This window comes from Bubalus bubalis, chromosome 13 (genome assembly GCF_019923935.1).
Source record: "Bubalus bubalis isolate 160015118507 breed Murrah chromosome 13, NDDB_SH_1, whole genome shotgun sequence".
NCBI lineage: Eukaryota > Metazoa > Chordata > Mammalia > Artiodactyla > Bovidae > Bubalus > Bubalus bubalis.
In genome coordinates, this window is record NC_059169.1 from 70180424 (window position 1) to 70205425 (window position 25002).

Genomic DNA, 25002 nt, shown 5'->3' on the forward strand with positions numbered 1-25002 from the left:
AACAGAGGGCTTCAGCAGTAGACCCACCACTGTTGCTACTTTTATTGCGCTAATTCCGATGCGGCAAACCAGGTAACACACACACATAAACACACATATAACATACATATGTATGTGTGATGTGGAGATAAATGCTAATTATAAAACCAAAGCAGAGCAAGGGAACAGCAAGTGAAGGTGGGTGCTGTCTTACGTGACCCCGGCCAAACAAGCAAAGAAGCAAAGTAGGAACCGTGGATCCGTTTCTAATTTTCTTGGAAGCCGCCTTCGAAGCCCCGCCCCCTCCCTCCCAATAAGCGCAAGAGCCGTCTCCGGGGAAGCTCCTCCCACGCTCCCGCCCAGAGGCGGTCTTGGGGGCGGAGCCCCGCGCCCAGGCTCTCCGAGCGCCCCGCGCAGAAAGCCGCGCGCTTAGGGTTCCCGGCATTCTCTGGGTGCTTTGCAGGCTTAGAAAATTACCCCCGCCGAAGAATGGCATTCTGGGAACTGTAGTTTCCGGCCGCAGCTTCGCGTCTGAACGGGCAGTAAAAAGCCGCCAAGTCTGGCTCCATTCGTGGCACAGGACTGGCAGCTCCGAAGGGTTGTAGGAAGGGCCCTCTGGAGGGTGAAAGAGTGGGAGGGGAGGTCACCCCGAGAACCGTCAGGCAAGTCCAGCTGGCTGAGCATCCAGGCCGGAGGCCGTCACGTGACTCCAGCCCCCTCCGGCGCCCGCGGCTCTCTTCAGCGCTGTTCCCGCCCCGCCCCGCCCCTCGCGTCCATCGGCCCGAACTTCCCCCGGCGCTGCTGCCACCTCGCGCTCGGAGGCGTCACGGAACGTGCTCGCCTCTCCCCCTCCCCCGCCCTTCCCCTCTCCCGCCCTCCCCCACCTACCCCTCCCTCGCCAAGACTCGCCGCCGCCGCCGCCGCAGCCGCAGGAGTAGCCGCCGCCAGAGCCGCGCGCAGCCATGGCCGAGAACCCCGGCTTGGAGAACCACCGCATCAAGAGCTTCAAGAATAAGGGCCGAGATGTGGAGGTGAGTGTGTTTCCGCGGCGGGGGGGGGGCCCGCCCGGCTCGCCCGCCCGGTCGCGCCGGCCCTGAGGCGGCGGGGAGGGGCGGGGGGCCGGCGCGACCGGGCTGGTTCTCGCCGGCCCGCGGTGGGTCGGAGTTGGCCGCCGCCTCCCGTCCCTGCGGCCGAGGGGCCGGGCGGCGGGAGGCGGGCCGGGCTGCAGCCGCCACTGGCGGCTGCCCGCTGCGGAGACCGGGAAATGCCGGGGTTTTCGGCCCCGTCACGCGGGCGCGGCCTGCTGTCGGCGAGGAAGAGGTGTGGAGCTGAGGCGGGGTCCGCGGGCCGGGGCCTCGCGCGCCGGGGATGCTGCGGCCGCGGTCTTTCGATCGCCGCGCTGAGGGGGCGGCGCGGCTCTCGCCCGGCTCGCGGTGCAGCCTCCCGCCCGGCACGGCCCCCTCAGCGCCTCCAGCGCTGCCGCACATGGAGCCTCGGCTCCGCCGGTCCCCGCGCCTACCTTCGGCGAGCCGGGCCCAGGCGGGCGGTGGCGGCCCGCAGAGGGGGGTGGGGACCAGCTGGGTAACCGACTTGTTTGAGGGTGGCGGATGGGGGAGGGTAGGATGCGCCAGGACCATTTTCTTATAACCCGGTGCGGTTCCCCGGAGCAGTCGTGCTGAGCTTCTTCCAGCTCGTACTCTCGTTAACCTCTGGCATTTGGAGCATGCCGAAGGTGGACAATAGTTTCCCGTCTATTGTGTGGAGGGCTTTGGAAGAGACGTTGTTCCGACCTCCGCTCCCAGGACCTGTTTTCTTAGCCTTTTCTTGTAGCGGAGGGGGTGTGCATAGAAGGATCATTCCTTTGACACGTTGTACTGAAATAAAGAGGCTTGGAGGGCCTCTTGCTGTAAGCTAGTAGAATGTCCAAGTGGTTGCAAAACTGTAAACATTCATCGCGGTCACTCAGTTCGTTGCTACTCAGCATGTTGCCATTGTCTCATTAAGGTGACATTAGCAGGTACTGTTTGCAAACTCGGCTTCTGCAGGCAGCGCTAGAGGTCTCTCTGCAGCTACTGAATGCTGTGTAGTGTGGTGCACAAACTTCCCTGGGACTCTGACCTCTGGATTTGCTAGGGGGAAGGTGTTTCAGGTCCACAGCCTCCTTTTCTAATACCTGGTGACACAATTTGCAGTTTTGTCATTCTTGCTCAGAGGCCAGAGTGACTTAAGAAAGTGTGCATTTTATCCTGTCTTAGAGAAGGTGGTGGTGGTGGGGATACGCCATTCAACGTTCTGTTTTGTAGAAAAACAGAAAACTCAGGCTATTTTTTGGAGCTGCCAAATTAAATACTAATTAGGAAATACCGTGGAATTCCCATTTGAATGAGACAAATAAAGGTCATCTATGTCTGTCGTGATCATGGTTAAGCTTCTTTTATGAGAAATACTTTTAAGCAAAAGTGAAAGTTAGGAATAGCAACAAGAAATTTGGGGACTGCCTCTGATTTTTGGTCCACTTGATGATAGGAGTTAACTTTGAACTTTTCCCATCAGTATTTGTTCTTGAAGCTTACACCAGTTATAAAGCAAAGCTTAATGTAGTTTGAAACATTCCGGTATTGATTGTATCGAAATAATTAACAATCTTTCCCCTTTGGGGTGTTGGTACAGGTTTGTTTGTTGTTGTTTTTTTTTTTGCCTCTGTTGTATTCTGGGAACTCAGTGATAACCTAGAAAGGACTCCTGCACATAATAGGCACACGGTAAATGGCTGCTGTTGATCAGACTGTGACCACTAACTTCTCAATGCATGAAAAAGATGCCTGGTTGCTAACTAAGCCTTCCAGCCTGAAAGTATTGATCACAGCATTAGGATTCCCAGGATACAGGAAGGAAGCTAAGGCATGAAGTAGCAGACATTGAAAGGGTAGTTCCACATGGCAGGCACTTTACTAAGAGCTTCATTGATAACCACTTTTAGTTCTTAGGACAACTTTGTGAGCAAGGTGTAGCATTATCCCCACCTCACAGAAGGAAGTACTTAAGATGACGAAGCTCAAGACTGCTTGTGCAGGCTGCACAAGGTTATGGAGTGGGTATGAGCGTTCATTCATTGTCTGTTGGGAATATAAGGTTGCTCAGTCTGTACCTCGAGGAGTTTACTTTGACAGTTCAGCAGGAGTGTAGGGAAGTAAACCGGTCACTACAGTGCAGTAACATCAGTAAGTGTATGCTGAGAACGCGGGAGGAGATCCTGACTCGGAGCTGAGCAGTCAAGGGACATGTTCTGTTGATTCCTAGTGGATGAATGGGAGTGAGTAGATCCTGAAGGATGCAAGAAAGTTGGCCTGGGAGAGGGAGAGGGCAAGGAAGGGGCGTTTCAGACGTCAGGGAGCAGTAACTGAAGAGTCCCAAGAATGTAGGGCTCTTCAGTTACCATTGTAGCTGGACTGCTAAGAGAGAGGGATGCTAGAAATGTGACTAAAGGGTGACCTGGGGTCAGATCTGCTCAAGTGCCTTTATTGTGGAATTTGGTATAACTGACACTAGACACCTTATCTAGTTTAGTCTTATCCTTTTTAGAAACTATTGCCCTAGAAACTTAGGTTGCAACTTAGCTCTGTGACTAAATAGTAGTGATTATCAGTCTGTTTAAAAAACAGTGAAATATACTTTGATGAGCTATTAATCATTCCTATCTTTTCTCCTACAGAATAGATAAAAGATAAAACATTATAGATTATATAGCCAGCCAATACACAAGTTAAGATGCTAGGCGCAAGAATAAAACACATATTTTCTTTAAAAAAAAATAAAAAAAGTGTGGAGTTATGCCAGGGAATTGTGACTAGGGAGGGGGTTGAAGAATGCAGTTTCATAGTCATTCAATTGGGAATGGCTTCATAGACGAAAGGTTGGCGAATTTTATAGAACGGGTGTGCTAAACTTGCACTGGACACACAAGGAATTAGTGAATAAAGATCTGGGTGAAAAAAAGAAAAGTTAGATGAAGGAGGGAAGAGATGGGACTTTAAGGTTGCCTGTCGGAGCAGGCAATGGCACCCCACTCCAGGACTCTAGCCTGGAAAATCCCATGGATGGAGGAGCCTGGTAGGCTGCAGTTCATGGGATCGCAAAGCGACTTCGCGATCTGAGCGACTTCCCTTTCACTTTTCACTTTCATGCATTGGAGAAGGAAATGGCAACCCACTCCAGTGTTCTTGCCTGGAGAATCCCAGGGACGGGGGAGCCTGGTGAGCTGCCGTCTATGGGGTCGCACAGAGTCGGATACGACTGAAGCGACTTAGAAGTAGCAGTAGCAGTAGTGGTTTGAGAATATTTTTGTGGCAAAAAGTTGTTGATACGAAACTTCTTGATAAGGAAATCTGAAGAAATTTACTTCAGAGTAGGGTCAGGAGGTGTAACATGATAACAGCGATGGAAAAAGGGCAGAGATAACTAGAATAAATTTTGGAGGAAAGGTTCTGTTACCCATATGTAAGGAGGAATTTGCCAAAAAATTAAGATCGGGGATGGTCCTAACATGGAATGAAGATTTGAACCTCCTCCCCTTCCTTTCTCTTCTTTGTAAAGCTCGGTGGAGAGAAAGGAGATAAAGGTTATCCTGAGCTTTATAGATGGAAGTCAGGGAGGGAATAATTTTCATGGTCAGCAGTTCAAGGCTTGGGTTGGGGGAATGGATTTTGTATCTAAAACTAGGAAATACATAATGAATTCCATTTAGTGAATACTTATAAATCAGACTTGCAGGTAATTGCCACCTGGGTCAAATGTTCACTTCAAGGATGTGATATTTTAATCTGTGACAGAAACAAATGATTATTTAAAAATTCTTAACGTTTATTGAATGCTTACAGTGTACTTGTTGAGTTCAGTTCAGTTCAGTTGCTCAGTCGTGTCCGACTCTTTGTGACCCCATGAATCGCAGCACGACAGGCCTCCCTTGTCCATCACCAACTCCCAGAGTTCACCCAGACTCACGTCCATCGAGTTGGTGATGCCATCCAGCCATCTCATCCTCTCTCGTCCCCTTCTCCTCCTGCCCCCAATCCCTCCCAGCATCAGGGTCTTTTCCAATGAGTCAACTCTTTGCATGAGGTGGCCAAAGTACTGGAGTTTCAGCTTTAGCATCATTCCTTCCAAAGAACACCCTGGACTGATTGATCTCCTTCAGGATGGACTGGTTGGATCTCCTTGCAGTCCAAGGGACTCTCAAGAGTCTTCTCCAACACCACAGTTCAAAAGCATCAATTCTTCGGTGCTCAGCTTTCTTCACAGTCCAACTCTCACATCCATACATGACCACTGGAAAAACCATAGCCTTGACTAAACGGACCTTTGTTGGCAAAGTAATGTCTCTGCTTTTGAATATGCTATGTAGGTTGGTCATAACTTTCTTTCCAAGGAGTACCTGTACCAAGTATCAATTCTTTATATGCATTATTTAGTCTTATGAAGTATATATGTATTATTATCCAAGGAAGCTTGAGGCTTAACAGTTCTCAAGTAGTTAGCCCCAGGGCCTTGGATGGTTTATGTGACAGTGTGTGTGCAACTCTTTGTGACCCCATGGACTGTAGCTCACCAGACTACTCTGTCCGTGGGATTTTCCAGGCAGGAATACTGGAATGGCTTGCCATTTTCTTCTCCGGGGATAGTCGCAATCCAGGGACCACTGCGCTTTAGGCAAAACCTAAACTTATAATGAAGCCACGTGACACTAAAGCCATAACTCTTGCTTACTGTGCTTTACTGTCTCTTCACTGAGTAGAACCTAAGACTTGACTTGTATGATGCACATCTGAAGGTTAATAAATGGGGAAAATAATTAGGAAATCTTAACTATACCAGAGAAATCCCTGTTCTTCCCAACCCAGGCATCAAACCCAGGCCTCCCACATTGCAGGCTGAGTCTTTACCAGCTCCGGCTTTACCAGAGCCACAAGGGAAGCCCGAGAATACTGGAGTGGGTAGCCTATCCCTTCTCCAGGGGATCTTCCTGACCCGGGAATCAAACCAGGTTCTCCTGCATTGCAGCAGATTCTTTACCAGCTGATCTATCAGGGAAACCCTTTTCATTATTTTAAAACCTTGCTAATAAATTTTTTTGACATTCAATTTATCATTTTGATTTATTTACCTTTTATTTTTTTTAACTCTTGCAAAGTTTGCCTATAGTAAGAAGCCAGTTTGTTGGTTTCACTGAAAAATAGTAACTCATGTTTTTGGCCTTACCACTTAAACTTTAGGCTTCTGTTTCTTTTGTTTATTTTAAAATTATTTTTTAATTGGAGGATAATCACTCTAAAATGTTGTATTGGTTTCTGCCATACATCACCATGAATCAGCAATAGGCATACATGTGTCCCTTCCCTCTTGAACCTCCCTCTCACCCCATCCCATCCTTCTAAGTTGTCACAGAGTACCAGGTTTGAGCTCCCTGCATCAATCAGCAAATTCCTCCCTGCTCTCTATTTTACGTCTCATAACATATATATTTCAGTGCTGCTGTTTGTTTGTCGCCCCGCTCCTTCCCACGCTGGGTCCACAAATCTGTCTCTATGTCTGCGTTTCCATGGCTGCCCTGCAAATAGGTTCATCAGTACCATCTTTCTAGATTCCACATATATGTATCTATGATATTTGTTTTTCTCTTTCTGATTTCACTCTGTGTAATAGGCTGTAGGTTCAGCCACCTCAATAGAATTTACTCAAATGTGTTCCTTTTTATGGCTGAGCAATAGTCCATTGTATATATGTACTGCAACGTCTTTATCCGTTCATTTGTTGATGGCCATCAGTCTAGGCTGCTTCCATGTCCTGGCTATTGTAAATAGTACTGCAGTGAACACTGGGGTACATGTGTCTTTTTCAGTTATGGTTTCCTCGGGGAATATACCAGTAGTGGGATTGTTAGGTCTTATGGTAGTTTTATTCCTGGTTGTTTTTTTTTTCCCCAGGAATCCCCATACTATTCTCCATAGTCGCTGCATCAATTTACATTCCCATCAACAGTGCAAAAGGGTTCCCTTTCCTCCACACCCTCTCCAGCATTTATTGTTTGTAGATTTTTTGATGATGGCCATTCTGACTGGTGTGAGGTGATACCACATTGTAGTTTGGATTTGCATTTCTCTAATAATGAGCGATGTTGAGCATCTTTTCATGTGTTTATTAGCCATCTGTATGTCTTCTTTGGAGAAATGTCTGTTTAGGTCTTCTACCCACTTTTTAATTGGGTTGTTTGTTTTTCCGGTATTGAGCTGCATAAGCTGCTTATACCTTTTAGAAATTAATCCTTTGTTAGTTGTTTCATTTGCTGCTGTTTTCTCCCGTTTTGAGGGTTGTCTTTTCACCTTGTTTAGTTCCTTTGCTGTACAAAAGCTTGTAAGTTTAACTAGGTCCTGTTTGTTTATTTTTGTTTTTATTTCCATTATTCTAAGAGGTGGGTTATACAGAATCTTGCTGTGGTTTATATCAAGGAGTGTACTGCATATGTTTCCTCTAAGAGTTTGATAGTTTGTTTATTTAATCGGAGAATAATTGCTTTACAATGTTGCGTTGTTTTCTGTCACACAACAGTGTTAATCAGCTATAAATATACATATATCCTTTCCTTCTTGACCCTCCTTCCTTGGCTTCAGTTTTTAATAGTAGGGCTAAATAAATATTTTCTTATCCTCAAATTTAACTAGCACTAATAAACTTGTTTCTTTCTTTGAAACCTCTATTGGCAAGAGACATACCTACCTAACTGTTCAAGCTTAAAATCCTTATCCTCGACTTTGATTCCCTTCTTCCTTGCCTTCACTTATCTGTTAGTCGTCTGACGAGCCCTCATATTTTTGTCTTTGTTTTCAGTCTTAACGCTCTGCCCTAGTGTCGGCCGCTGTCTTAGTCACCTACACAGCTGTGGCAGTGCCCAGGTTCCCCTGGGTCTTCCCTCCCCAGTGTAGCTTATGGATTGATCTTTCTGAAGTCTTTCTGTAGCACTTTTCTGGCAATTCATCCCATTGCATTCAGGATAAAATTTAAAGTCCTTAGTATGCTACACTTAATTTTACAAAAAATCCTGCCTTTTCTACCTTACCTACCACTTCTTATACTTCCTATACATTTTGTACATTTGTATACATTGCTGTATACTTGCTTTTGCTGTCTGTTTAGTGGGGCTCACTCTGACAAACTCTTTCTTCACTCAGACTCCTCCATACTGTGAGACACCAAGATTGCATTTCCTCCAGATATCATTATAGTTCAAAAAAAACCCTTCAGCAATTCTCCACAGGGTCTTTCTTGACCAGTAACATACTTAGTACTATTATTCTCTGTTTTTTTCCTTCCCTCTAGTGCTTTTCTCTGAGTTTTCCTTTACCTCTTTGGTATAGACTGCTGTGACGTACAACAAATTCTCTTGTGTGTATAACAGCTGTTAAAGTGGTGTCTGTCAAGAAGCCCACTGAGTCTAGGGACCTTGGGTTATGACTGGTCATTTGTTGACTAGCATGGACAATTTATTTAATAAGCACTCTTTAAGAAAGATTAGATAATATAGTTGGGAGTGGAAAGTACAGTCTAAGATATTAATAATTTCTTTTATTATTGACTTTATGGCATTAATACTGTTGTCTGACCCTCCATTGACAGTCTGTTCTACTGTAATGTATTTCTGTAATGTAAACTAGTTCATATTTGAATGTTAAAGAGGAATGATGTTAGTTCATGCAAAATTCATGTAGGCTAATCCTTGATTTTTACCAGCACATGAACAGTTTAGCCCTCCCAAATAACAGGAGTTGAACACAAGTAGTTGAAGTACAGAAACAGTTGAACATAGCAAGCCCAGGAGTATGCCTGTTGGCTCCCATGAGATGTGTGTTCTGTCTTAAAGGTGCTTATTGTTCTAACTGTCTTGGTGTATTTCCCTCTTTCTTCCTAATTTTGCAGAACATGAAGTTTTTCAGAACTCTATATGTCCTATAGCAGATACACTATAATATACTATAATTATCTTTTCTTGAATTCACTCTCTGGACATATGATCTCTCCTGGTCGTTCTGCCTCATTGATTATTCTTTTCGGGTCGTCTTTGCCAACTCTTCTTTCTACCCAGAGTATATGTGTGTCTTGAAGTTCTGTCCATAACTCACTTCTCTATGGACTTTTTCTTGTCCACATCAGAAGTTGCCTTAGTTTTAACCACCATTTCATTGTGGGGAGTTTAAATCTGTTTTAATCATCTACTGGAAATTAATCATATGAGCATCACATCAGCTTCTTAAGCTCAAAGTGTTTAAAGCCTTTGTTTTTTTCTTTTTTCTGTTTATGGCATCATCACTCTCACCGTGACCTGAACTTGAAATTTGAGAGCTTTCCTGGACTCCTTCCTCATCTTCTACGTTCAGTCAGATGCCAGTCATGTAGCTTGAATCTCTGCTGTCTCAGGATTTGGGCCCTGCCTCTATTCCCCTGCCTCCAGCCTACTTTCAGCCTTGTTACTTCGCATCTAGCAGTTTAAAAGTTGTCTCCAAAGTGAGGTTCTTCAATTCACGAGGCTTTTCAGTGAGCCTGACACCTGATTATTTCTCCAGGTTCTGTGTCTGTTCGTCACCCCCCAGCCCCACGCCTTTAAGCTCTGGCAACACTGAGCTGCTTATGCGCTTATGCGTAATCTGGACTCCTGCCCTCCCCTGCTTGCCCTGCTATTTCTATTCTAAGGGCTATCCTGCTGACTGGAGTATCCTTCCCTGCCTCCTGTTGGCCTGGCTAATTCCCACCCCTCCTAAATACTCATCTCTTCTGAGAGATCTTTCTGAATCTCCCTTCATCCTCCAAGGTTGTTAGCAACCTTTCTTCCCTCACTGTGCTTGGAAAATTTTTTTTTTGTTTTTACTTTTTTAATGTTTTTATTATGTTTTATTTGTTTCACCTCTATGTACCTCCATTGCATTGGTTGGAACAAAATAAACATTAAAATGTCTCCTGAATGAGGACATTCATTGTAATTTTCCTAAAGTATGTTTTCTTTTTTTTAACTGAAGCGTTCAATCTTTTAGTGTGTTTTAAAAAATTACTTCCCCACAAAAGCCCAAATTTTTAATTTGATAGGTTAACTCCAATACTGTGGCTGCCTGATGTGAAGAACCGACTCACTGGAAAAGACCCTGATGCTGGGAAAGATTGAAGGAGGGAGGAGAAGGGGACGACAGAGGATGAGATGGTTGGATGGCATTACTGACGTGATAGAAATGAGTTTGAGCAGGCTTCAGGAGTTGATGATGGACAGGGAGGCCTGGCGTGCTGCAGTCCCTGGGGTCGCAAAGAGTCAGACATGACTGAGCGACTGATCTGAGGTGAAAAAATATTGAGAGATTAAGACACATGCATAGTAGAATTTTCTTATACATCAGACATGATAATTTATAATTTATTCCCAAAGACTTTGGCTACTTCTCTAAAAGATAATGCATTCTTAAATAAATAGCACATCACCCTGACACAGTTAATCATTTCCTGATAATGGCTAATGTAATCTGCATTTAAATTTCCCCAGTTGTCCTTTAATTTTTTTAAAAAAACATTTGGTTGTTAGAACCATGATTATACAAGATCTGATCACATTTGGTTATGTCTCTTAAGTCTCTTTTAATCTAGAACAGGCATCTCCCACTGCGCTTTTCATACATAATATAAAATTTACCATTTATATATATATACATAAATATAAAATTTATTGTTTATATATACATAATATAAAATTAACCAATTTAGTGTACCTTCTGTGGCATTAGGTACATGTACATTGTTGTATAACCTTTCCCACTGTCCATCTCCAGGACTTTTCATCTTCCCCAATTGGAACTCTGTGTCCGTTAAACAGTAACTGAAATTTCCCGTCTCTCCAGTCCCTGGCAACATCTCTTCTTTCTGTCTTTATGAATTTGACTGTTTTAGGAACCTCGTATAAGTAGAATCATATAACGTTTCTCCTTTTGTGACTAGCTTATTTCACTTGGCATAATGTCTTCAGGTTGATCCATGTTGCAGCATGTGTCAAAATATCCTTCCTTTTTATGACTGATTAGTATTCCATTATATGGACACACCACATTTTGCAACATTTATCCACTGATGGATTCTTGGATTGCATTTACCTTTCCGCTGTTTTTCCCCACCATTAAAAAAAAATGGCGTTAATTTGGTGAAGGAAGAAAATCAGATCCATTTTCTTATATTTAGTCAAACCACATGAAATTGCCATTTTTACAGTTTGAAGCTGCCAAGTATCATCAAATTCCTATGGTTCAGCTTATTAGGCTGTCCTAATTACTGGCCACAATGGGCCCCTCCCACAAGCTACAACTGTCTAGGAGCAATCTTAGTGAGGCCATTCAGCCAACCTTCAGCGGAGTGGTGGTCATCAGGCAGAGAATAAGGCATATATATTTAGGCTTGGAGAAGCTGTGAGAATAAGTCAAGTTCACACAGTTAGTGGAGAAACTGGAACATGAACACACAGCGTTTGGTTCCATGATATCTGACCCATGGTATACATGTGTCTCTAGCCAGTCACATGTATCTAGCCGTGAAGATACCCCACGTCCAAGGTAAGAGAAACTCAAGTAAGACGGTGGGTGTTGCAAGAGGGCATCAGAGGGCGGATACACTAAAACCATAATCAAAGAAAACTAATCAAATTAACACGGACCACAGCCTTGTCTAACTCAGTGAAACTAAGCCATGCCTGTGGGGCCACCCAAGATGGGCGGGTCATGGTGGAGAGGTTTGGCAGAATGTGATCCACTGGAAAAGGGAATGGCAAACCACTTCAGTATTCTTGCTTTGAGAACCTCATGAACAGTATGAAAAGGCAAAATGATAGGATACTGAAAGAGGAACTCCCCAGGTCGGTAGGTGCCCAATATGCTACTGGAGATCAGTGGAGAAATAACTCCAGAAAGAATGAAGAGACGGAGCCAAAGCAAAAACAATACCCAGCTGTGGATGGGACTGGTGATAGAAGCAAGGTCTGATGCTGCAAAGAGCAATGTTGCATAGGAACCTGGAATGTTAGGTCCATCAATCAAGGCAAATTGGAAGTGGTCAAACAGGAGATGGCAAGAGTGAACGTCGACATTCTAGGAATCAGCGAACTCAAATGGACTGGAATGGGTGAATTTAACTCAGATGACCATTACATCTACTACTGCAGGCAGGAATCCCTTAGAAGAAATGGAGTAGCCATCATGGTCAGCAAAAGAGTCCGAAATGCAGTACTTGTTTGCAATCTCAAAAACGACAGAAAGATCTCTGTTTGTTTCCAAGGCAAACCATTCACTATCACAGTAATGCAAGTCTATGCCCCAACTAGTAACACTGAAGAAGCTGAAGTTGAACGGTTCTATGAAGACCTACAAGACTTCTTTTTAGAACTAACACCCAAAAAAGATGTCCTTTTCACTATAGGGGACTGGAATGCAAAGGTAGGAGGTCAAGAAACACCTGGAGTAACAGGCAAATTTGGCCTTGGAATACGGAATGAAGCAGGGCAAAGGCTAATAGAGTATTGCCAAGAGAATGCACTGGTCATAGGAAACACCCTTCCAACAACACAAGAGAAGACTCTGCATATGGACATCACCAGATGGTCAACACCGAAATCAGATTGATTATATTCTTTGCAGCCAAAGATGGAGAAGCTCTATACAGTCAGCAAAAACAAGACTGGGAGCTGACTGTGGCTCAGATCATGAACTCCTTATTGCTAAATTCAGACTTAAATTGAAGAAAGTAGGGAAAACTACTAGACCATTCAGGTATGACCTAAATCAAATCCCTTATGATTTATACAGTGGAAGTGAGAAATAGATTTAAGGGACTAGATCTGATAGAGTGCCTGATGAACTAAGGATGGAGGTTCGTGACATTGTAGAGGAGACAGGGATCAAGACCATCCTCATGGAAAAGAAATGCAGAAAAGCAAAATGGCTGTCTGGGGAGGCCTTACAAATAGCTGTGAAAATAAGAGAAGTGAAAAGCAAAGGAGAAAAGGAAAGATATAAGCATCTGAATGCAGAGTTCCAAAGAATAGCAAGAAGAGATAAGAAAGCCTTCCTCAGCGATCAATGCAAAGAAATAGAGGAAAACAACAGAATGGGAAAGACTAGAGATCTCTTCAAGAAAATTAGAGCTGCCAAGGGAATATTTCATGCAAAGATGGGCTCGATAAAGGACAGAAATGATATGGACCTAACAGAAGCAGAAGATATTAAGAAGAGGTGGCAAGAATACACAGAAGAACTGTACAAAAAAGATGTTCATGACCAAGATAATCATGATGGTGTGATTACTCACCTAGAGCCAGACACCCTGGAATGTGAAGTCAAGTGGGCCTTAGGAAGCATCACTACAAACAAAGCTAGTGGAGGTGATGGAATTCCAGTTGAGCTCTTTCAAATCCTGAAAGATGATGCTGTGAAAGTGCTGCACTCAATATGCCAGCAAATTTTGGAAAACTCAGCAGTGGCCACAGGACTGGAAAAGGTCAGTTTTCATTCAATCCCAAAGAAAGGCAATGCCAAAGAATGCTCAAACTACCACACGATTGCTCTCATCTCACACGCTAGTGAAATAATGCTCAAAATTCTCCAAGCCAGGCTTCAGCAATACGTGAACCGCGAACTTCCAGATGTTCAAGCTGGTTTTAGAAAAGGCAGAGGAACCAGAGATCAAATTGCCAACATCTGCTGGATCATAGTAAAAGGATGAGAGTTCCAGGAAAACATCTATTTCTCTTTTATTGACTATGCCAAAGCCTTTGTGTGGATCACAATAAACTGGAAAATTCTGAAAGAGATGGGAATACCAGACCACCTGACCTGCCTCTTGAGAAACCTGTATGCAGGTCAGGAGGCAACAGTTAGAACTGGACATGGAACAACAGACTGGTTCCAAATAGGAAAAGGAGTACGTCAAGGCTGTATCTTGTCACCCTGCTTATTTAACTTATATGCAGAGTACATCATGAGAAACGCTGGACTGGAAGAAGCACAAGCTGGAATCAAGATTGCCGGGAGAAATATCAATAACCTCAGATATGCAGATGACACCACCCTTATGGCAGAAAGTGAAGAGGAACTAAAGAGCCTCTTGATGAAAGTGAAAGAGGAGAGTGAAGAAGTTGGCTTAAAGCTCAACATTCAGAAAACGAAGATCATGGCATCTGGTCCCATCACTTCATGGGAAATAGATGGGGAAACAGTGTCAGACTTTATTTTTCTGGGCTCCAAAATCACTGCAGATGGTGATTGCAGTCATGAAATTAAAAGACGCTTACTCCTTGGAAGGAAAGTTATGACCAGCTTAGCATATTGAAAAGCAGAGACATTACTTTGCCAACCAGGGTCTGTCTAGTCAAGGCTATGGTTTTTCCAGTGGTCATGTATGGATGTGAGAGTTGGACTATGAAGAAAGCTGAGCACCGAAGAATTGATGCTTTTGAACTGTGGTGTTGGGAAGACTCTTGAGAGTCCCTTGGAATGCAAGGAGATCCAACCAGTCCATCCTAAAGGAGATCAGCCCTGGGATTTCTTTGGAAGGAATGATGCTAAAGCTGAAACTCCAGTACTTTGGCCACCTCATGCGAAGAGTTAACTCATTGGAAAAGACCCTGATGCTGGGAGGGATTGGGGGCAGGAGGAGAAGGGGACGACAGAGGATGAGATGGCTGGATGGCATCACTGACTTGATGGGTGCGTCTCAGTGAACTCCGGGAGTTGGTGATGGACAGGGAGGCCTGGCATGGCTGCGATTCATGGGGTCGCAAAGAGTCGGACACGACTGAGCAACTGAACTGAACTGAATTGAACTGAACTACTGAGTATGTCTTTCTTTGTGGTGTTGATTAACTTGTTTTTCTTATTTCTTACTACCCTCTGAGTTTTCTGGAAACTGGAGGTTAGTTTTAAAGGCTTAATTATCTTTAAGCATTCTTGATTTTAAAAAACTCGTCAGTTGGTGATGCTGCGTTATATATCCCAATAGTGATGTTAGACTGATCAGGTAGTTCGGATGATAACGAGTAGTTTTATGTTATTATGTCAGAGTTACCATAATTGGCGAGAGGAATTTTAGTTGTTTGGGTGAAATATGATAAAGACTTGGATGTCATTTGAAGTGAAAACGTCTCCTGACTTTTTGGGTAGTAAAGGAGTTAGAAAATGTAGCTAGAGAATCTCACTTCAAGCTCAGTGATCTTCTTTTTCCATGATGGCAGCACTCCTACATTCACTTTTTTCCTTCTTAATATAAAGTCTGGCTGCATTCTCATTTCCAAGTCTCTGTTCCTTTACTTTGAAAGTAAAACAGTATTAAATAGTTAAGGACAATGTAGCTATCCTTTGTGGTAGTTTTGCCATTAAGAAAAAAATTGTCACAGCTTAGGATACCAACATAAACAATTAAAACATGGTAGAATAAATCATGACTATATTTACTTGGAATTAATCATTCCGAACTGTTGAGTTTTAGGGGTTATGAGTTTTTTTTTTTTCCTTAGAAAAGTTTTTTTTGGCTGTACAGAGTGGCACGTAGGATCTTAGTTCCCTGACCAGGAATTGAACCCGTGCCCCCTTCATTGGAAACTCTTGAGTCTTAACCACTGGAGCGCCAGGAAAGTCCAGATTCTATTTCTTTACATGCCAGGTTTTTTGTTTTTTTGAAATACTGGTGTTTCTAAAAACGTTCTATGCATGAAATTCTAGGAAAGTTCGGTTTGGTAGGAGAGACTGGCATCTAAGTATATATACTTAGTGTGCAGTATAAGTTCTGTGATACAGGTACAAAATTTGCAAAGTACTATGAGAGCATGGAGAAGGGGAATGACTTTATCTGGGGAAATTGAGTAAGGTTACACAGAAGATCACTCTTGAGCTAAGTCTCGGAGGAGGAATTTGCCAAGACGTAAAGAAAAATAACATGAATAACAGTGATTACATTATAAAGTGTTAAAACGCATGGCACGTTCAAGCACCAGTTGGTTTGGTGATCTTACATCTATTCTCCCTTCTTCTGGAAACAACATTCTGATTTCACCTTTGAAGCTACTCTTCTTTCATTGGATACCTCTTGGTGGAAGTTTTAATCAAAAGCTCCTTCTTCCTTTGGTTAATTAAAGTGTTTCACTTTCTGGATAACACAAAATTAGCCAATCATATGCTATCCCCTGGCATGTCTGGTACTGGAACCTAGGTGATTTATCCTAGTGAAAGTATTGTGACGAAATCTTCCATTAATTCCTGCCACCTACATCTTTGGAGGTGCTTTCATCCTGATTTGTTCATAGATCTCATTCTTTAGCTTTTCCTTTGGTTCTTTGAATTTTTCTATATTTTTCCAGTAACTTCTCTTCTGTCTTTTTGCTTCTCTTTTATATCTTAAATTAACTGAAGTTGTTTTTTTTTTTTTATTGTTCGTAACATATCTAATTTAAGGTGATGACTGTCCTGGTTTGGTTAGGACTGAGGGAGTTCTCAGGACACAGGACTTTCAGCGTTGAGACCAGGAAAGTCCTGGGCAAACCTTAACAGATTGGGTACTCTAACTGAAACAGTTCAGGAGTAGGGATAAGGAGTTTGGGGAGTCAAACATTGTTCAGATGGAAATAGTCAGTATGTAGCTGAGAATCACCTGTGCAGAACTAGCTTGCTTCACTTATTTCAGTCAGCAGTTATCAGAATTCTGAACTGTGAGGGATAAAACAATGAAAATATTGATCATGAAGTATTGTTGAGCATTTACTATGTACAGGGGACTCTGCTTGTAAGAATAATCGTAAATAACCCTCACAAGGTTGCCATTATATAGATGAAGAAAACGAGTTAAGTCATTCATTTAAGAAGATACAACTAGGACGAGGCAGGGCTTGCGTTCAGTTTTAGATTTCCTAACTGAAAACCCTGTGCCCCTTAATGACCATTCTCCTACTCTGCCTCAGGGTTCCTGCTCGAGGAGACTAGTATGCAAACTGTAAAAGCAAACAAATGATTAAAATGAAGTTACATGGACAATGCACTGGGCACGCAGGGGACGAGTGTGCGTGAGTCAGAAGAGGCTGCATGGAGATGGCTGCTTAAGCTGAAGCTAGAAAAGTGTGTCATTATTTGGTAGTAAATCTTGGGTGGTCCTGAAAGTAATAGACAGCAGCATATGCTCTGGGGAACTAAACTCATTTAGTATTTCTTACAGGTGGAGTGATTAGAAAGCTGGAAAAGATAGGCTGGGGCCAGATTGTGAAAAAGGCTTCCCTGGTGATTCAGTGGTACAATCCGCCTGCCAGTGCCAAAGACCCAGGTTTATCCCTGGGTGAGGAAGATCCCCTGGAGAAGCAAACCACTCCAGTATTCTTGCCTGGGAAATTCCATGGACAGAGGAGCTTGGTGGGCTACAGTCCGTGGGGTCGCAAGAGTTGGTCGTGGCTTAGGGACTAACAACAGCAAGATTGTGAGAAGGCTTTATTGTGGGGAAAATTTTACATGGGGAGGTGAGTTTTGTGCATTGAGAAGCATTGCTTTATTTGCACCATAGGAGATGGATGGGTGAGAATGAGAAGAGAGCTTGGAAGGAATAGGTAGAGAACTCTCAGGGGTCTCAGAGAAGGATTGTCTGACTGATAGCCCTGACATTGGGTGGCAAAGGCAGGAAGTTGTCAGGACTATTTACCTTCTAGAAGAGAGGTTAGTAAACTTTTTCTGTTAAGGGCCATAATGTTTTTAAAAGCCTAAATACTTTGGGCTTTGAGTGCCGTAATGTTTATGTCACAAGTGTTCAACTCTGCTGTGAGCATGAAAGCAGCCGTAGACGATAGGGAAACAAAGCTTATTTACAAAATCGAGTGGAGGGCTGATTTGGTTCATAGGCCCTAGTTTGCCTACCCTCTATTCTAGGACGATGTGGCAAAAATTTGGAAAATAATTCAAATGGTGATTAGAGTGTTTAGGATAATGTATTAATATATGTGGGCTCATAGGGATAAGAAGAAAAGAGGACTTGAAGCAAAGAACCCCAGGAACCACATCATTTTAGAGTACTAGTGAAATTGCCACTGAAGAATGAGTCTGCAAGAGACTTCCAGCAAAGTGTGGCATCACAACTTTAGGGGACAAGAGTCTCCTGAAGTAAGGATATCTATTGCAGTATTAAATGCTGCAGAGGACAGGTATGATGAGGACCTGAAATAAGCTGTTCATTGTCATTGGAGACTAGTTACTAAGTGGAAAACTCTGAGAGTGGTGGAGGCTGGGAGCTGGATTATAATAGGGTGAGAAGTGAGTTAGAGATGCAGTAGATAGAATCAGTCAGTAGAAACTCAATTTAAGAAGCTTGGTGCTCATGGGAATGAGGGACCACAGGTCATCTTGAGGAGGCAGTATGGGAAAAGAATTATTTTTGTTGTTTCTCAGTTGTTGAGAAGTGTGGGATTGGCTACTGTTTGTAGGCTAAATGGAAGAAACCAGAGCAAAAGAGATTTAGGGACCTAACTAGCTAGAAAAGGAATAAATGATTGAGTCTGGCATACTGGGGAGCCATTAGGAGGTAAAGTAATAGATACATACTGTGGTTAGGTTTGGAAGGGCTCTCAGTTGGAAAGAACTTGGAGAACTAGAGCTAGAAGTGAGCGTGGGCTGCAGTAGGGTGGAACAGATTATGGCTGATGGCCTGTGTTTTCTTTGACAAAGTTACCTCCAGAGAATAGAGTCTAAGAGAGGTAATACTTGAGGTTAAAGATTTTGGGGGAGTGCAGACTACCTGGCAATGCAGGCCTAGCTGAGATAAGTACAGTCATCCCTTGGTATTGCAGGGAATTGGTTCTAGGAGCTCCCTGAGACACCCAAATCCGTGAATACTCAAGTCCCTTTGTAAAATGGCGAAAGTAGTGTAATGAGTACGTTTGGCCCTTAGAATCCAGGCAGACCGATGGTACTAGAGTGTATTTTGGTAACAGTTGTGAACGGTTTTCAGTTGATTGTGTCAGATTTAGCTACGAAAGCATCCTGAGTTATAGTTAGAATTGTTAGTTAAGCCAAATATAAAGTGTAGAAATCATACTCACTTGAATCATTAAAAAACTGAACTAACAAGATGCAGAAATTGAGTCTGAACCATTTTTCCCACAGATATGGAAGCTGGGGGTGTAAAGAAGTAAGGAATGTTGTTCACTCACCTAGCTGATAACCAGGTTTTCTGATTCCAGTACTTGGGTAACACAACATGCTTAAAAACAAAATCTGTAGTTTAGAAAACTTGAAAACATACAATAGTAGAATAGTTTATGGAACTCCTGTATACCACCTTAAAACAGTTAATTTTTGGCCAGTCTTATTTCATTTATATTCTTACCCACTTTTACCCTTCCCTGGAATATTTTGAAGCAAATTCCAGATATCCTGTTTTGTTTATCAGTACTTGACATGATCATGAACTCCTTATTGCAAAATTCAGGCTTAAATTGAAGAAAGTAGGGAAAATCACTAGGCCATTCAGCTATGACCTAAATCAAATCCCTTATGATTATACAGTAGAGGTGATGAATAGATTCAAGGGATTAGATCTGTTAGAGTGCTTGAAGAACTATGGGAGTTGATAACATTGTACAGGAGGCAGTGAACAGAACCATCCCAAAGAAAAAGAAATGCAAGAAGCAAAGTGGTTGTCTGAGGAGGCCTTACAGTTAGCTGAGAAAAGAAGAGAAGCGAAAGGCTAAGGAGAAAGGGAAGGACATACCTATCTGAATGCAGAGTTCCAGAGAACAGCAAGGTGAGATGAGAAAGCCTTCTTAAGTGAACAATGTAAAGAAATAGAGGAAAACAATAGAATGGGAAAGACTAGAGATCTCTTCAAGAATATTGGAGCTACTAAGGGAGAATTTCATGCAGAGATGGGCTCAATAAAGGACGGAAATGATATGGACCTAACAGAAGCAGAAGAGATTAAGAATAGGTGGCAAGAATACACAGAAAAAGAGGTGGCAAGAATACACAGAAGAACTATACAAAAAGATCTTAATGACCCAGATAACTGCGATGGTGTGATCACTCATCTAGAGCCAGACATCCTGGAATGTGAAGTCAAGTGGGCCTTAGGAAGCATCACTACAAACAGAGCTAGTGGAGGTGATGAAATTCCCATTGAGCTATTTCAAATCCTAAACGATGCAGCACTGTGAAAGTGCTGCACTCAGTATGCCAGCAAATTTGGAAAACTCAGCAGTGGCCACAGGACTGGAAAAGGTCAGTTTTCATTCCAATCCCAAAGAAAGGCAATGCCAAAGAATGCTCAAACTACCACACAATTGTGCTCATCTCACACGCTAGCAAAATAATGCTCAAAATTCTCTGAGCCAGGCTTCAACAGTACATGAACCGTGAACTTCCAGATGTTCAAGCTGGGTTTAGAAAAGGCAGAGGAACCAGAGATCAATTCTCCCCTACCAGCTGGGTGTCCTAGAGTTCAACAAAGTCCTGATGCCACCTATCTGGAGATAGCCTCAGATTCAGTGGGCTTCCCTGGTGGCTCAGAGGTAAGGAATCTGCCTGCAATTCAGGAGACCTGGGTTTGACCCCTGGGTTGGGAAGATCCTCTGGAGAATGGCTACCCACTCCCGTGTTCTTGTCTGAAGAATTCCGTGGACAGGGGAGCCTGGTGGGCTACAGTCCATGAAGTTGCGAAGAGTCTGGCACAACTGAGTAACACACTTCACTTTCACTTCCAGTTTCATTGATTTAGTACAAGACTGCTCCCCACCCTCATCCCTGCCTGTTTTCTAATCACCTGGCCACAAAACTTGTGTTGGAATACTTTGGCATACAGAACCCAGAAAAACATTTTACTTACTAGATTATTGGTTTCGTATGAAAAGATATAACTCAGGAACAGCCAGAGGTAAGAGATGCATTGGGAAGGTCTGGGGGAAGGAGCAGACCTTCCATGGTCTCTCAGAGCACACGGGTCTCCAGCTCCCCATGTGTTCACCAGCCTGGAAGCGGTCCAGACCCTGGCTTTATATGAGAACATGATTGATTAAATCATGGACCATTGATGATGGTATTGGATCTCCAGCCCCTCTACCCTGCCCTGAAGTTTGGGGGGTGGGGCTAAAAGTTCCAACCCTCTAATCATCTGCCTGGCATCCAGCCCTCAACCTTAGGTTACCTGTACCTCATTAATATGACTGAAGACACCTTTACTGCTCTCTTCAGTCTTCATTTGTGTCAGCTCTTTGTGACTCTATGGACTGTAGCCCTCCAGCCTCCTCTGTCCATGGGATTCTCCAGACAAGAACACTAGAGTGGGTTGCCATGCCCTTCTCCAGGGACTCTTCTGACCCAGGGATCGAACCCTCGTGTCTTTTGTCTCCTGCATTGGCAAGCAGGTTCTTTACCAGTAGTGCCACCTGGGAAGCCCGCTTAATGCTCTCTTTATTTAGGAAATTCTAAGAGTTTTAGGAACTCTATACCAGGAACAGTAGGTAAAGACCAACTATATATTTCATATTATAAAATCACCATATCATAGTCAGATATATTATTATATTTAAAGAGCCCAGAATAATAATTATATACTTAGTTAAAAACACACTTTTTATATGAAATTTCAAAGTAAAAATACCCAGTATTATACCACAGATTTATAGACCGAAAGGAACCTTCTTGGTCAGTTGTTTGGGGTTGGGATGTGACAAAGGAAATTAATAATATTTTTAATAATTTTTTTTCCTCTTTTCAACTAAAAAGTAAAGTAGAGGAATAATCCTATCTGTCTCAAAATAGGTTGATAATAGCAGGTGTTACAGAGAAGGCAATGGCACCCCACTCCAGTACTCTTGCCTGGAAAATCCCATGGACGGAGGAGCCTGGTGGGCTACAGTCCATGGGGTCGCTAAGAGTTGGACATGACTGAGCAACTTCACTTTGACTTTTCACTTTCATGCATTGGAGAAGGAAATGGCAACCCACTCCAGTGTTCTTGCCTGGAGAATCCCGGGGATGGGGCAGCCTGGTGGGCTGCCGTCTATGGGGTTGCACAGAGTCGGACACGACTGACGTGACTTAGCAGCAGTAGCATCAGCAGCAGGTGTTAACTTTTAACTTCCATAGATGGTATATAGATTATTATGGAATGAGGAAACTTTATGGAAAGAAAGCCTTTTTCATATTTTCAGTATTTTAATAGTGAATATTTTGTTAAAATGAAAATGACTCCAATGCATCTATACATCATATGAAAGATGTTGAAACACTTTGTGTCTCTGAAATAGCCTTTGATGTATTCTGATTTATTATTCCTTGACTGCAAACACACACACACGTTTTCTTATTAAATATAGAAGCATTAAATCACAGAGTCAGGTGGGACAGCAGTGAACTTGGGTTATGGCCCCTTTCTTTGTTGGAACAGTGTATGCTCACTCTTTGCATTCCCTGTCTCAGAATTGCAGAGGGAAAGATTCGTATTCCAAACATCTTTGCAGTGTTTCCAGAGGATATTCGGGTTGACACTGTTGTCATTTTTCTTTAGTTAGGATAGCAGCAGAGAGACCGAGATAGAAAGCTGAACAGAGTATGGAGGAAGGTAGCTGGACAGGCATTGAAATAATTAGGTTCCTCTATAAGTTCCTCTCAGAAATTCAGATGTGCAGGAGAAAAGTAGGTAGCCTGAAAAGAATGATCATGTTGGCTAAGTGCTGGTCTGTACATAGACAGTACAGATGCATACGTAGATGGTAAATAGCCTAGATGCCGGATACTGCATGATGTGTGTAGCAGAGAGCCATGGACTGTACTGTACTGTACATGGACTGTGGTATCTTCTTGTAAATTTGAACTAATTTTGTTAACTTGAATCTAGTTCCGTGAGTGTCATGTGTATGTATATCTTAGTTTTGGAATAATGTATAATTAGTATTTATTGAGACCTTTTTTCTTTTTAAACTTTGCAAAAATAAATTTTTAATAACTAGCAACTGGTGTTTTAAAACGTAAGTAGAATATTTTGGGAATGGTGCTGTGTGATATTAATTTGTGTACTAATTTGTATTAGTAGTTAATTATTCACTTGTTAGTAAGTATATTCTACTTACTATTAAAAATTAAATACATTTTAAAGGAGAAGATGAAACATAAATCATGATTCTAAATATTAAGGCTCTCATACTATTTAATAATAAAATACAAATTCATTCTTGTATGAGAATAAATTCTCACTGCCCAAAATCCTTTGGTATGAGTGACAATTTAAAATGCTTCCTAATCTCCACAGACAATTTAAAGTTACTGTTATGGTCTGTGGCTGGTAGCAGCAGTATTTTCAGTATTGTGCTGAATTCTGGGAACATTGTTTTTGATTGGAATAAAAGAGTTGATACTTGGATGTTAAGAGTTCTATAGTAAATGGGCATTTTCTTCTGTTTTCTAAGTTTTATGATGTAGGGCTCATGCAAACTAACATTTTTGTGTATCCTTTGAAACTTTGGGAAAGTGGATAATTGAGTGTTGAGCTAAATTAATCAAATTTTGGAATACAGAAGGAGAAAGTACCTGGACCATACACTGATTATGGTAGTGCAAACAGCATTGTCAGTGAATATGACTCAACACAAGTTCAAATTTAATGTTAGTTATTCAAAGTGAAGTGAGTTGTGTAAAGTTTAAAAAATTAAATTAAATTAAAAAAAATAAAATAAAATATGATGGAATTCCTTTGGGTCATTAGTACCCATGAGTAAAAAAAAAAACAAACAAAAAAAACAAAGTGAAGTGAAGTGAAAGTCACTCAGTCCTTGGAATTCTCCAGGCCAGAATACTGCAGTGGGTAGCCTTTCCCTTCTCCAGGGGATAGTTATTCAAACTACCCTTTAAAAGCAGTTCTAAAAAAGATTTATTTATTTATGGCTGTACGCAGGCTTTCTCTAGTTTTGGCAAAGCAGGGCCTACTCCCCAGTTGCTGCCCAGGGCTTCTCGTCACAGAGCATCGGCTTTAGGGCACTAGCTCAGTCATTACGATGCACAGGCTTAGTTGCTTCTAGGCACGTGGGATCTTCCTGGACCAGGGATCTAACCCATGTCTCCTGCATTGGCAGGTGGATTCTTAACCACTGGACCACCATGGAAGCCATGCTTTTTTTTTGGTATTATGGAGTAGAGGGAAGTAAAACTGAATGAAACAAGTTCTCTGCCTTCAAGGGCAATTTAATCTAAGAAATAAATACAGCTGTTGGTAACTATAAGATTGTGATTGTTTAATAAAGTGAAGGTGTTTTGGGTACACAGGAGGGACAGGTGAATGCTGGCCTTAAAAGATTTGACAGAACTTCATAGTGGAGATGACATGAATGTTTCCTGGTTTGCACAAGATGTGTAGGTTAGATATATGTTTAGCAGAAAGAGTTTTTTTTAATTAAGCTGATTTCTTGATGACAGTGTACGTGTGACCGTCCCTCTAGTTTGTTTCAGTGGCCCCGAGTGTCAGCATGGCGGTCTGTTCTCTCAGTGTTTCTCGTCTGTTGTGTTGTCCTAGGGGTGCCAGCTAGGGGTCTGGGTGGTGGAGCCCTTGTGGGCTTGTCCCTTAATCTCACTGCTTCACAAATATGTTTTGTGTGTGTGCGTGCACGTGCGCGGGGGTGACGTGCCATAATGTGAAGGAGGCTGGGAAGCACTGTTTTAGATTACTTACTATTCCTCTTCTGGTAAGGAGTTCTTTGGTATATAGTTTTGCTTTTGTGAAAACAGCTAGAATAGTTTCGTAATAAGAACACATTCTAGATAAATGATATTAGGTACCAGTGCAGACAGAATCTTCTAGTAAACCAGATATTAGTTCCATGCAGTGATTAGGGGGCCCTAATTCTCGGCTTTGTATTTATAAACAGGATGGCATTAAGTGAAGATTTGATGTTTGTGGGCATGGCCACACTTTAAGTAAATGTGACCGAATTACAGTATACCTCCA

The 25002-nt window shown here is 42.6% G+C and overlaps 1 protein-coding gene across 3 annotated transcripts in view; it reads left to right on the top strand.

The window, feature by feature from the left end:
* Positions 1–851: 851 nt before the first annotated feature.
* Positions 852–25002, top strand: part of KPNA3 (karyopherin subunit alpha 3) — a 95004-nt gene continuing 70853 nt past the window's right edge. The window contains exon 1 of one of the 3 annotated variants that reach the window (XM_025262976.2): positions 852–1010. In XM_025262976.2, coding sequence (XP_025118761.1) covers positions 942–1010 — 69 coding nt within the window. In that variant the 5' untranslated portion in view covers positions 852–941. Of the gene's footprint in view, positions 1011–1071; positions 1300–25002 lie in introns of those variants that run through there. The other 2 variants (XM_025262975.2, XM_025262977.2) reach the window with 2 other exon arrangements.